The following is a 14,909-nucleotide window of genomic DNA, read 5'->3' on the forward strand; positions in this document are numbered from 1 at the left end:
AGCATCACTCATATACAGCCTCTCGGGCAAACCTCAAAGTTACTCGTATACAGCCCCTCGAGCATACCTCACCATCACTCATGTCTTCCAGTCACTCAGCACTCGGCACTCGACACTCGCACTCAATAGGTACCTACGCTCACTGGAGGTGTGCAGAATCCGGAGGGGCTCCTTCATCCAAGCGCTATAACAAGCCAACTCGTGGCATTAATCAATTAGGCTCTCAACCTATATTAAAGCATGTTGTGGCGTGCAACCTGATCCCATAAATATCCTCACAAATCAGGTCCTCAGCCTATATCAAAGCATGTTGCAGCATGCAACCCGATCCCCTAAATATCCTCACAAATTAGAGTTACATGAATTAATTGCTCTAGGTGCCCTAACTCACCTTAATCCGTTAGATGACAACTCTTCAGATACCCAATTTCCAAAAGAAAATGAGTTGTTCCTAATGAATGTCGAAACCCGGACTCCGCGAAGGAAAAAGGGGGTGCGACATACATTGGGCACACATATCCGGCTCTGCATCCTCAATACCCCATCATAACCAATAGTCACATCTATGGCATCATCATGCAGAACCTTATCCTTGAGGACAAGCAAATGAGGACATACTGGCGCTCTCTAATACGATCAAGCAAGGAAGACCGAGAAACCACACAAGCTAGGACCCGACTGGGCTCCAAAGTATCCAACTTTACAAACCGATTGGCCAAAGCCTGAACATCAACCACAAGAGGTCTCTCCCCAATAGGAATAAATGCATGACTGCCCATACTCACCGCCTTCCTACTCAAGGCATCGACCACCATATTGGCCTTTCCCAGATGATACAAAATGGTAATATCATAGTCCTTTAGCAGCTCCAACCATCTCCGCTGCCTCAAATTGAGATCCTTCTGTTTGAACAAGTGCTGGAGGCTACTATGATCAGTAAATACCTCACAAGACACACCATAGATATACGTGTCTCTAAATCTTCAACGTGTGAAAAATGGTAGCCAACTCCAAATCATGAACAGGGTAGTTATTCTCATGGGGCTTCAACTGACGAGAAGCATAAGAAATCACTCTACCCTCCTACATCAACACATACCCAATGCCGACCCGAGAAGCATTGGCCGAATAAATAGAACAGGCACACCCCAAGGTGAGACACTAGGCCGAATAAACCCCTTATTAAGGAGTTCCTGAAGCTGCTCCTTCAATTCCTTTAACTCTGTCAGCTCCATACGATACAGTTGAATAGAAATGGGCAGAGTTCCTGACACCAAATCAATATCGAAGTCAATATCCCTATCCGGTTGAATGCCCGACATGTCTATAGGAAACACATCCGGAAAATCTCTCACTACCGGAACTGAATCAATAGTAAGAGTCTCTGCACTGACATCCCTCACAAAGACCAAATAAGAAAGACAACCCTTCTCAACCATCCACTGGGCCTTCAAGAATGAAATCACTCTACTAGGAACATAATTCGATGAACCTCGCCACTCAATCCGTGGTACCTCCGGCATAGCCAACGTCACCATCTTAGCATGACAGACCAGAATAGCATGATATGGAGATAACCAATCCTTGCTCAATATCACATCAAAATCAATCATACTAAGCAACAAAAGGTCTACTCGGGTCTCCAAACCTCTAATAGTCACCATACAATACCGATATATGCGGTCCACAACAATCGTATCGCCCACAATAGTAGATACATGAACAGATAAAATAAGAGACTCGCGAGGCATATCCAAATAATGAGAAAAATATGACGGCACATGTGAAATAGTGGAACCAGGACCAAATAATACAGAGGCATCCCTGTGGAAAACTGAGACAATACCTGTAATCACAACATCTAAAGCAATAGCATCTGGTCTAGCTATGATTGCCTAGAAACAGGCCTGACCACCACCTGATCGATATCCCCCTCTTGGGCGACCCTTAGCTGACTGTGCGGGTGGTGAAGTAACTGGTGCTGACGTCGATGGCTGACTCCTCTGCTGAGGCGAACCTCCATGACGACCAGGATACTACCTCCACATATTCCCCAATTCCCCACACTCAAACTAACCTCCTGGTGCTGGTGACAGGGACTGAATGGAACCCCTAGCACCAGGATAACTTGTAGAAGAACCTGGCATGGAGGAGCCCTGAACTGATAGAGCACGGGACGATCTCTGGGTTGGGAGGGCACTGAGTAATGAATGTCCGTGATAACAATTGTGAGAACCATGGCCCGATGATGCCTTATGGTGAATTGGGTGAGCTGATTGATCATGTTTGAATAGACATCCTTTGTCATGTTGGAACTGACCCCTATCAGAAGAACCACAAAAACTATCGGATCCACGAGGCCTCTTGGCTTCCCTCTCCAATGTCCCGAGCAATGTCAATAACCTCTTCCAAAGAAGACAGACACCCTATCCCTAGTCATAAGAATCTGTAACTAATATGTGAGGCCATTAACAAACCTCATGATCATCTCTTTAGAGAACCTCATCTCATACTACATCGCAGTCATATCATCCTGACACAACTGCTTGAACTGCCTGCACAGTTCCTCTCTGCGGGACTACGGCACATACTTCTCCAAAAAGACAATGGAGAACTGTTGCTAGGTAAGGGGCGCTGCACTAACAGGCCTACGCCTCTCATAAGCCTTCCACCAAGTAAAGGTAGCTCCAGAAAATGAAAGGTAGTGAACAATACCCCACTGGTCTCCAGAATACCCGTTGTGCATAGGATCCTCTAACACTTGTCCAAGAAACCCTAGGCATCCTCGCCCTCTGTACCATTGAAAGTCGGAGGCTGAAGTCTACCAAACCTCTCCAATCTACGTTGCTCGTCATCAGGCATGATTGGAACCACATAATCCTGAGCAGGTGCAACCGGCTGGGATGGTGGTGCCTTCGGTGTTTGAAGTGCCTGAACAACCTGCTCGGGTGTACGACGGTGGGAGTTTGAGTGCCTCCCCTGGCCTAGGAAATAGCTATTGTGGTAGAAACAGCGACCGCTTGAGCAAGACTAGTGCACACGGTCAAAATCTGAGCAAAGGTCTCCTGAAGACCTGGGATAACAATAGGCACAGTCGGTGCTTGAGTCGGTCCCCGCTGGAGCATCCACGACTAGGACCTGATCATAAACTGGGGAGGCTAGTGGATCTGTAGGTGTTGCCCTAGATATTGTGCTGGCTATACCCTTGCCCCTACCACAGCCTCAGCCGCGACCTCGACCTCTCGCGGCCCCAACTGGTAGTACTGGTGGTCGTCCGTCCTGACCGGTAGCACGTGTCCTCACCATCTGTGAGAGAATAGAATAACAGAAGTTTAGTTAGCAGAATCAACAGATTCGCACGACAAAAATTCAAGAATATAAAGTTTTCCTAAAGGTTCTGCAACCTCTTGAAGATAAGTATAGACGTCTATATACCGATCCGTAAGACTCTACTAAACCCTCTCACGACCCGTGAGACCTATGTAACCTAAGCTCTGATACCAACTTGTCACGACCCAAACTACCATGTCGTGATGGCGCCTATCGTGGTACTGGGCAAGCTGACTCTTTACCAAAAACAACACGATATTTCATATCAAAAGATAAATTCTAGCTATTTAATAATAAAACTTCATAAAGAAATTCTGAATAACGATAGTGCGAAAAGAAAACCAGACATCGGGGTGTCACTAGTCATGAGTATTTACTACAATTAATCCAAAAATACTGAGACTAACACAGTCTGGAAATGTAACTATAAACAACTATAGGAAGATAGGTGGGAGAAGAGCAGGGCTGCGATCGCCAGCACTTTGCTAACTCCAAGAAGATCTATAGCTAGAATAGTCAACAGCCGCTATCGGGTACTGATACGCCTGGATCTGCACACAAGGTACAAGAAGTAACGTGATTATGCCAACTCAGTAAGTAACCAAAGTAAATAAAGGCTGAGAAGTAGTGACGAGCAATAAAACATTTAAAGTTCATATCATGAAATCTCAGTAAAATACAGTAGGCTTTTAAAAATCAGGGTTTAAATCAAATCATTTCGTTTAAACTCAGTTCCAATAAAATCATTTGAAGATATTTTTCAACAATTCTCCAACAGAGGCTCAATACAATAGTAAGCAAGATGATGAGATCATAAACAGCCCCTCAGGCAAAGCATCACTCGTATACAGCCCCTCGAGCATACCTCACCATCACTCGTATACAGCCCCTCGGGCATACCTCACCATCACTCATGCATCCCAGTCCCTCAGCACTCGACACTCGCACTCAGTAGGTACCTGCTCTCACTAGGGGTGTGCAGACTCCGGAGGGGCTCCTTCAGCCCAAGCGCTATAACAAGCCATTTTGTGGAATAAATCAATCAGGCCCTCGTCCTATATCAAAGCATGTTGCGGCGTGAAGCCCGATACCATAAATATCCTCATAAATCAAGCCCTCGGCCTCACTCAGTTATCAACCTCTCAAGCCACTTGGGCTCTTAGTAAAAACAAGGTACTCAGCCCAAAACAACATATATGGATTAAAACATAGTAATAAGACTAAGTTATGAAATCAGTAAGTATAACATGACTGAGTATAGATTTTCAATCAAAAATAGTGAGAGTATAGTAAGAGAAAGGCCCCTAAGGGTCCAAACAGCTCTGGCACAAGGCCTAAACATGGCATTTAGCCCAATTTACGAAAACTCTTTCTAACACACATAAGTATCATATAATTTCAACCAAATATGCAACTTATAGGTTCTACGGACGGACCAAGTCACAATCCCCAATGGCGCACGCCCACACGCCCGTCACCTAGCATGTGTGTCACCTCAAAATAATAAAATGATATGAAATTCGGGGTTTCATACCCTCAAAACTAGATTTACAATCGTTACTTACCTCAAACCGGTCAAATCTATACTCCGCGATGCTCTTGCCCCTCGACTGCCTCCAATCGCTCTGAATCTATTCACAACCAGAACAATACCATCAATATGCGCTAATGGAATGAATTCCACAAGAAAAACTATCAATTAGACACAAATCCCAAAATCCACTCAAACCCGGCCCCCAAGCCCACGTCTCTAAATCTGACAAAAGTTATAAAACTAGAAAACTCATTCACTCACGAGTCTACCCATACCAAATTCATCAAAATCCAACATCAAATAGTCCCTTTAAATCCTCAAATCAAACTCTCCAACTCCTAAGCCCTAACCCCTCATTTTAACCCTTAATCTTCACGGATTACATGATAAAACAATGGAAAATCACCACATAAACGAGTATTAGGGCTCAAGCAACTTACCTCACTGATAATTCCTTGAATCCCTCTTCAAAATCACCCCAAAACCTCCAAACCCGTCTTCAAAAATGGTGGAAATGAGCAAAATTCGCGAAGGGTTCAATTTATACCTTCTGCCCAGGCCTTTACCACCTCGGTGGCGCTTCTGCGCCAAAAAGTCCGCATTTGTGGAAGTCACTTAAGTCTCCAAAGCCACACCTGCGCCCCAGGTCTCGCACCTACAGGCCTGCAGATGCGATAAATCCTCATGCATCTGCGATCCTCACTGGGGCCTCCATTTCTGCATCTGCGGTTACCCTACCATACCTGCAGCCTCGCACCTGCGGTTCCCACTTCGCAGGTGCAATTAACACAGAACCAGTAGCTTCAGCTACATTCTCCAAGTTCCAAATTCTCCGTTAACCATCCAAAATCATCCCGAGCCCCTCGGGACCTCAACCAAACATACCAACAAGTCACATATCAACATACGAACTTAGTCAAACCTTTGGAACACTCAAAACAACATCAAAACACTAAATTACCCTCGGATTCAAGCCTAAGAACTTCTAAACTTCCAAATTTCGCAAATGATGCCGAAACCTACCAAATCCCCTCTGAATGACCTGAAATTTTGCACATACGTCACAAATAATACTATAAACCTACTCCAACTTCTGAAATTCCAATCTGACCCTGATATCAAAATTTTCACTGTCGACCAAAATCACCAAGATTCCAACTTTTACGAATTCACACCTAATTCTACCACAGACCTCGAAATCACATTTCGGACACGCTCCCAAATCCAAAATTACCTAATGGGGCTAACCGAACCATAAAAATCCAACTCCAAGATCGTTTACTCATAAGTCAACCTCCGGTTGACTTTTCCAACTTAAGCTTCTAAATAGGAGACTAAGTGTTTCATTCCACTCCGAAACCACTCCGGACCCGAACCAACCAACACGATGCGATAAAATACAGCTGAGGAACACAAAAGGAAGCAGAAATGGAAGAAACAGAGTTATAACTCATGAAACGACCGATCAGGTCGTTACATGCCTGGCCGAAAGTTATCTCATAACTTGTCATAGCACTTAATGTATCAGGAACACGTGTGAGTTTGCTGCAACAGCAGGCTCCATTGTATTTTCAATTTACATGTGAAGAAAGGTTAAAGGTTATTATGATCAATGGGTTCCATGTAAATTTGTCATTCCAGTTCCACACATTCTTCTGTACATATTTCTATTAGAATGATTATGTGAGCCCACTTTAATAGCTACTATTAATGATTATCATCTCATGTCTTACACTAACAGTGTAATTTAAAGTGTGTGACACATTCTTTTCTCTTGATTTAATGTTTAGAAGCAAGTAAATATTTTTTGCCTTAATATTTCATTTTAAAAATAAGAACAAACTGAATAATTAACTATTATAACTAAGCAGATTACAAAATTATTTACAAAATTTCTTTTCCTTAATAGTCTATTTTAAATTTATAGATTACAAATTTTTATTTTTAAATATATTATTTAAATGAATATGAATGGTTTTACAAAACTATTAGAGTAATATAATTAAGGAAATATTTTTGTAATAACGTGCTGGGCCCCTACTCAGCATGGGCCATCCTCATCTAGTAGGTTTATGAAAGAAGATAAGAAAGATATAATGGACTAAAGAAATATGGTAGAAGGAAACTGGATTGAAAGAAATATGAGTCCTTTGTATACAACATATGAAAAGGAGAAAACTTGAAAGTTACAAAACTCTACAACATCATCAAAAGACTACTAAGCTTAAGAAAAGGTGCAAAACATGTTACTTAGATATATTCAAGTTTAAATTTATTTATGGATGATAACAAATGTGTTAGAATCTTGGTTTAATTTTTTAAACTGATTTCAAGAACTTAATGGGAGCATTTCTTTAAGATATACTATTCAAGATTAATTGTACACTAACTTGAAAAAAATAAATTGATCTAATTCTATTCATTTGTTTGTGCGTATGTTATTTGTGTAATATATGGAGCGTGAACATCGTAAATAGATGTACGATAGGAATTATCCAAATTGTTGTAGATTAAAGGAAGAATTTGTTGAAGGTGTTAAATTTATTGCTCATGAAAATACTTCCTGAATTTCGTTATGAAGGAACAATTAGGTGTCCTTGTGTGAAATGCAAGTGTACAAAGTTGTTGAAACCGAAAAATATTAAACTTCATCTTTTGTAACGACCCCGCCAGTCATTTTGAGAATTTAAGTCCCGTTTAGCAACATAAGGTCTTGAGAAGATTCGTATTATGTATTATGACTTGCGTGTGTGGCCGAATTTAGTTACTGGATGATTCAGAGTCAAATTGGAAGAAGGATCCTAGTTTTGGAAGTTTAAGCGGTAAGAGTTGACTGGAATTTGACTTTTATATAAACGGCTTCGGAATAAGTTTTGGATGATTTTTACAGCTTCATATGGTGATTTTGGACTTGAGCATGCGTCCGGATTTGGATTTGGAGGTCCGTGATTTGAAGCATTTCGGCAAAATTTGGAAAAGTTAAAGTTTGAAAGGTGGAGAGGTTTGACCAATAGTTGACTTTGATGATATCGGGGTCAGAATGCGATTTCGAGAGTTGGAACAGCTCCGTTGTACCATTTGGGACTTGCCTGCAAAATTTGACATCATTTCGAGTTGATTTGATAGGTTTTGGCGCGAGTTTTAGAAGTTGGAAGATTTGAAAGTTCATAAGTTCGATTCATGGTGTGATTTATAGTTTCGATGTTGTTTGATGTGATTTGAGACCTTGAGCAAGTCCGTGTTAGATTATGGAACTTGTTAGTATGTTTAGACGGGGTCCTCGGGGCCTCAAGTGTTTCGGATGGGCTACGAGCCATTTCCTTCTATTTTTGGACTGTTGTTTTCTATCATCTGGTTTCCTTCACGTTCGCATCATTCCCTCCGCGTTTGCGTAGTGTTATTTTGGAGGAGGAATTATTTGTTCTTCGCATTCGCGAGCTTCCATCCGTGATCGCGTAAGTCTGCCCTTCCATTCTTAGCATTCGCAGCTCCACCTTCGCGTTCACGTAGTAGAAACTAGGAGTTGTGTGCTGGTGACTACTTTCTCTTCTAGTTCGCATCATCCTTCCCGCGTTCGCGAAGGTATGCCATTCCATTCTTCGCATTCGCGTACTACTTCACGCGTACGCGTAGCCCAGTTGTTGGACCATCAAATTCTCCTCTCCGTTCGCGAGCGATCTGTCGCATTTGCGAAGCACATCTTGGTAGCCTTCATTTTTCCTTCTTCGTGAAAGCGATTTGTCTTCCGCGTTCACGATGCTTTAATACTTGGGCAAAATATATACTACTCTATTCCAAGGGTTAGCCATTTTCACCATTTTTGGAGTTTTAGAGCTCGATTTTGAGCGATTCTTTGTGGACTTTTCAAGCAACACGATTGGGTAAGTGTTCTTCACCTAGAATTTATTATATTCCATGATTATATCTTTATTTTTATCATGAAATTAGTGTTTTGAGTTGAGGAAAATGAGAATTTTGAAGAAAACTTTCAAAAATGTAAAATGATGATTTGAGGGACGAAATGGTATCGGAATTTGATAATTTTAGTATGGTTTAACTCGTATCGGAATGGGTGTTCGGATTTTGTGAAATTTTTTGGGTTCCGAGGTGCGGTTCCAAGGGTCGACTTTTGGGTTGATTTTTAGTTTTTTATAAACTTGAGGCTTTATGATTTGGAATAGTTTCTTATGAGTTTTATTTATGCTTTGAAGTTATTTTGGCTAGATTTGAGCCGTCCAGAGGTTATTTCTCCCAGGAAGTTCATTTTTGAATATAAATCTATCATCTTTGAGGTAAGTATCTTGCCTAACTTCGCGTGGGGGAAATACCCCTTATGATTTGAGTCTTCTATGCTAATTATATCATGTAAAGTCCGTGTACGTGAGGTGATGAGTACGTGCTCAGGCTTATTTGTGGAAAGCTAACCTTTTAAGACTCTTAGGTCTTTATGTTCACTAGATATGAAGTTATTTTGCTATGATTGAGTTCTTATTTTGTAACTACTCGACCGGTCGTTTCATGAGTTGCCACTCCGTTTCCCCTATTTCTGCTTCTTATTGTCTTGTTCAACTGTATTATGTGTTATCGGGTTGGTTGGCTCATGTTCGGAGAAATTTTGGTAAGGTTTGAGACACTTAGTCTCTTTTGAGTAAGCTTAAGTTGAAAAAGTCAACTGGATGTTGACTTATGTGAAAAAGAGCTCGGATATAAATTCTGATGGTTCGGATAGCTTCGGGAGGTGATTTGGGACATAGAAGCATGATCGGAATGTGTTTTGGAGGTCTGGAGTAGATTTAGGCTTGAATTGGCGAAATTGGAATTTTGGCATTTTTCGGTTGATAGGTGAGATTTTGATATGGGGGTCGGAATGTAATTCCGAAAGTTGGAGTAGGTCCGTTGTGTCATTTGTGACGTGTGTGCAAAAGTTTAGGTCATTCGGACGAGGTTTGATATATTTTTTGATCGAAAGCGAAATTTGGAAGATTTTGGAATTCTTAGGCATGAATACGATGTAAATTTGGTGTTTTGATGTTGTTTTGAGCGTTTCGAAGGTTGGAACAAGTTTTAATGAGGTTATGGGATACGTTGGCATGTTTGGTTGAGGTCCCGAGGGCCTCGGGTGAGTTTCAGGTGGTTGAACGGATCATTTCATGTTGGAAAAAGTTGCAGAAAAACTGTTGTTGGTGTTGCAGGCTTTTGGCCTTCACGTTCGCGATGGATGTCCCGCATACATGAAGGGTTGGGTCCAGTACTCGTCGCGTTCGTGATGGTTATGCCGCGTTCGCGTAGAGTAAGGGTGAGCAGGTGGGGTCCTGGAGGATTGTTCTTCTCGTTTGCGATGCTTTGATGAGCTGAAGCTTCGCGTTCGTGTTAGTGGTGTCGCGTTTGTGATGAAGGAATAAGTGGTCAACGTAAGTTTGTGCTTCGCAAACGCGAGGCGTTGACCGCGTTCGCGAGGAAGGAGCGTGAATAGCTGGGTAGAATGTTTAAAAGACCATTTTCGCGATTTTGGGTCTAAGTTTCACCATTATTGAGTGATTTTGGAGTTTTTTGAAGAGGATTGAAGAGGGAATCAAGGGAAAACACTTGGAGGTAAGATTTATGGACTTAATACTCGATCCTAATGTGATTTCTACCTAATTAAACATGGAATTTGTGGAATCCAAAGCCTAAAAATTGGAAGTTAGGGCTTGGAAATTGGAGACCTAAATCTAGGGATTTGAGGGGTCGTTTGTGGTCGGATTATGGTATTCTTGATATGTATGAACACGTGAGAGTGTAAGGATTCTAGTTTTGTGATTTTTGTCGGAATCCGAGACGTGGGCTCGGGGGTTGGCCAATTTCGGAATTTTTGATGTAAATTGATTAATTTCGAGTGGGCTTTGTTCCTTTATAGCCTGTTTGGAAAGCCACCAAGGAATTGGATTTGAGTGTAATTGGGAGTAATTACATAATTTGGCATATTTGTTTGGCCAAGTAATTACCTGGTCAGCATGGAATTGTGTGTAATTGGAGGGGTATAATTACACTCTCCAATTCTCAAGGGGGAGGTGAGAATTGGTGGTAATTACACTGTGTAATTATAAGGTTGCCTTTTAGTTTCTTTCCCTTTTATTTTAAATTTAATTTTTTTTCTTTATAACTTTTTATTTCTATTTTTTTTATTTTTTTTATTTTTTTTTGAAATATTAAAATAGATTTTATTTGTACATTATTTATATTTTATTTCTCTACCTTTACTTCTTGTGATTCCATGCAATTGCTTATATATTTATTATTATTATTATTATTCTATTTTGTTTAAACTACGCCTCCTTTTTTTTGGTAACTAAAACTTTTATTACCAAGTAATATTTTACACTGATTTGCTATAGCTTGTTCTGGACATAAGCCCCAAACTAAGCTACTTCTTCCTTTTCTCTAATCTCCCCTTATCTCTATCTATACATTTCCTAAACAGTAGGATAAGAATTCAATTCAATCAGTTTCCTTTTCAGACATTTCTTTACATTTCCTCTACAGTGTATATCTTGTGCTAAACTTCTAGTAATTGTTTTAACAGTCCTCTGTACTTCTTGAAAGATTCTGGCATTCCTTTCTTGCCAAATATAGTATAAGCTACCAACCATCATCATCCTATAGATTTCAGCAGTTGCACTCCTACCACGACAGTATTGTTCAACCCATTGCAACTCATGTTCCCAATCCATAACTGGTCTATCAATCTGCAGCCACCGTAATATAGCAGCCCATATTCTCTTTGAGAATGGGAATACAAAGAATAAGTGATTCATGGTCTCTGCTTTTGCATTGCATAATGTACACGAGTCATCTTCTACATATCCCCATCTTTTCAATCTATCTCTTGTCTGGAGTCTTCTGTGAGCAGCCAAGTATCCTATGAATATCCATTTTGGCAATCATGCATTGTTCCAGATGATCCTTCTCCATGGCACTTTACTGAATTCTCCTCTATTCTTCAAGTACACATCTTTAATACTGAAAGTATTCATTCTAAGTACATCATCCTCTGTGTAGCCAGTTTTTGTAAAATACTTCTTGGCTTTAAAGATTTTTTGAATCACCCAAGATGCCTGCTTTGGTTCATTCCCCCCAGCCAGGATTGTACTTTTTATAGTATACATGAACCCATTGCACCCATAATTTGTCCTTCTTTTTGCACAAGTTCCATAGTAGCTTGCACATTGCAGCTTTGTTCCATGTGCCTATATCTAGCAAATGCAAACCTCCTGCTACCCTTGGACAACACAATCTATCCCAAGCTATAAGTGCCCTCCTTGTATTCTCAACATTTCCTGTCCATACGAACTTTCTACAGATACTTTTAATCAACAGAATGAGCTTTTTTGGCAATAGGAAGATTTGATACCAATACACTTGGATGGAGAATATGATGTTGTTGATAAGTTGGACTCTTCTTGCATAGGTTAGGAACTTAGTAGTCTAGGACTGGATTCTCCCTACCATCTTGTCAAGTAATGATTGATATTGTAGCAATGTCATTCTTTTAGTGCTCAAAGGTATCCCCAGGTATCTCACTGGGAGGATACCTTTTGAGAAACCCAGCATTGTTAATATCTCTTATTGGATGTCATCTCTAGCTCCTCCAAAGTAGATTGAACTTTTCCCTATGTTAGCAACTAGACCTGAGGCTTGTGAGAATTCTTGAAAAAATTGGTACAGCATCTTCACAGATGTATAATCACCTTGGCAGAATAGTAGAAGATCATCAGCAAAACTAAGTTGTGCTATGTTCAACTTAGCACATTTTGGGTGGAAGTTAAAATCTGGACTCCTCTTTAAAGTCTTCAACAATCTTGTAAGATATTCCATAGCCAAGACAAATAGATAGGGGGATAATGGATCGCCTTGCCTCAATCCCTTTTTTGCTTTGAAAGGTACTAAATGTTGCCCATTGATAACTATGGAATATGATACACTTCTCATACATACCATAATCCATTTCACAAACTTTCCCGGCATTTGTATGTTCCTTAGCACCTGCTCCATGTAGTCCCATTCTATAGAATCATAAGTTTTCTTCATATCCACTTTTAACATGCATCTAGGAGATATACCCTTCCTGTCATAACCTTTAAAAAGATCATGGCTCATTCTTATGTTGTCATTGATCAATCTCCCTGGGACAAAAGCTGCTTGACTTTCATCTACAATATCATTCATTATGCCTTGCAACCTGTTTGTTAGAACCTTCGAGATAATCTTATAGAGTATGGTGCAACATGAAATTGGCCTGAAATCTAAGACTCTATTTGGATTTGGTATCTTAGGAATTAAGGTCACTATATTGCAATTGATTGGGTGATATAGTTTGTCCTCAGAAAAGAATTGCAACACTGCTTCGGTTATCTTCTCCCTAACTATTGGCCAAGCTTTTTGAAAATAGTGCATTAAAACCATCACAACCTAGTGCTTTATTGTCGCTTATCCCCATCAGTGCTCTGTGTATTTCCTCCTTTGATACATCTGCTATCAACTGCCTTTGTTGTTGTCTGTTAATCAGTGGCCCTTCTCTCATTATTGCTAGATTGATAGTTGGAAGCTTTCCAGCTGCTGATCCTAGTAACTGTTTGTAGAATCCCATTATCTCATCTTCCACCTCCTGTTTTGTCTGTGTTACTGTTCCATTGCTTCTTATTAAATTCTGAATCTTGTTTTGGGAGTTCTTGTTCTTTGCTTGCATAGAAATAGGCATTGTTGCCATCTTCTAACTTTAATCATTGTATTCTTGATTTTTGTTTTAGAATACTTTCCTCCACCCTTAGCCATTTCTCTAATTTCAATTTCAACTCTTTTTCTGCTATAATCATATTTTCTGGTTGATCAGGATTTCTCATTTGCTCTTGCAGAATGCATAGTTGTTCCATGCATTCTGTGATTCTTCCTCCTACAGCATTATATTCATCAACATTCAGTTTTTTCATGGCTTGCTTCACCTTTTTCAGTCTTTCCCAAACATCTCTCATTTTGTTATATGTGCTACTTCCTTTCAAACCTTTGTTTACTATCTGCGTAAAGTCCTTATGATCAGCAAGATGGTTCAAGAACTTGAAAGGCTTAGGCCTTGATTCTTCTTTGTCTTCAAATGTAATGCTCAATGGTGAGCGATCAGAACATCCCGATCCATTACCCATACCTCTAGGTGAGGCATTTTCAGCATCCACTCAGCATTAACCAATGACCTATCAATCCTACTGTATGTGTGACTTGTCCATGTGAAGCTTCTACCATTAGTCCTCAACTCAGCCAAAATAGCATCCTCCACAAAATTATTAAAGTCCTTCACTTCCATCTCTTGTACAGGATTCCCAATTGGCCTATCCTCCCTAGACCTTATGGCATTGAAGTCCTCCATGATTAGCCATGCCCTATGTATGCTATTGACTTGCAGTAGATCCCTCCACAATTTTCTCATGTCCTCCCCAGTATGCAATCCATAGACTGCTGTGAATTCAAACCTTATATTCATGTTCTTGATAAGGATTGTAGCATGAATGAATTGGTTTGTCTTCTCTATCACCACACATTCCACTTCCTTATCATCTCATACCAACCAAATTCTCCCTTTTCTACTATGCTCATAATTAGCTAGCCACTCCCAACCTGTAGTGATCCTCCTAATTATTTAACTAGCTTTTTGCTCCTTCACTTTATGTTCTAGTAATGCAATCATACTGACCTTATTACTTCTTATAAACTTCTTTATCTCCTTCTGTCTTGGGGTCTTGTTTAGACCCCTTATATTCTATGTTATCACCTTCATACTGAAATGAATACAGCGTGTGAATATCCTTCTACCTCATCTTGCTTCCTATGTCTACTAGAGCCTTCCCTCAATTGACTTGGGTGCATTAGTTGCAATCCTGATTCTGCTAGTATATTAAATCCATTAATGGTATTAATTGCATCCTCCCCCATTTTCTCCTTGCTTCTAGCTATAGACTTCCCTATTGCTTTTGTCTAGCTATGCTCCCCCTCTCCACGATCAATCCTTGCATTTGAG

The 14,909-nt window shown here is 40.4% G+C and overlaps 1 protein-coding gene across 1 annotated transcript; it reads right to left on the bottom strand.

Moving 5' to 3' along the window:
- Positions 1 to 11,316: 11,316 nt before the first annotated feature.
- LOC138872676 (uncharacterized) lies at positions 11,317 to 12,454 on the bottom strand. Its single transcript, XM_070151086.1, has 3 exons — positions 12,436 to 12,454; positions 12,112 to 12,180; positions 11,317 to 11,762 (listed from the first exon to the last, which is right to left on the bottom strand). The coding sequence occupies exons 1-3, from the start codon at positions 12,452 to 12,454 to the stop codon at positions 11,317 to 11,319; spliced, it is 534 nt and encodes a 177-aa protein (XP_070007187.1).
- Between the last annotated feature and the right edge of the window lie 2,455 nt (positions 12,455 to 14,909).

This window comes from Nicotiana sylvestris, chromosome 7 (genome assembly GCF_000393655.2).
Source record: "Nicotiana sylvestris chromosome 7, ASM39365v2, whole genome shotgun sequence".
In the NCBI taxonomy this organism is placed as follows: Eukaryota; Viridiplantae; Streptophyta; class Magnoliopsida; order Solanales; family Solanaceae; genus Nicotiana; species Nicotiana sylvestris.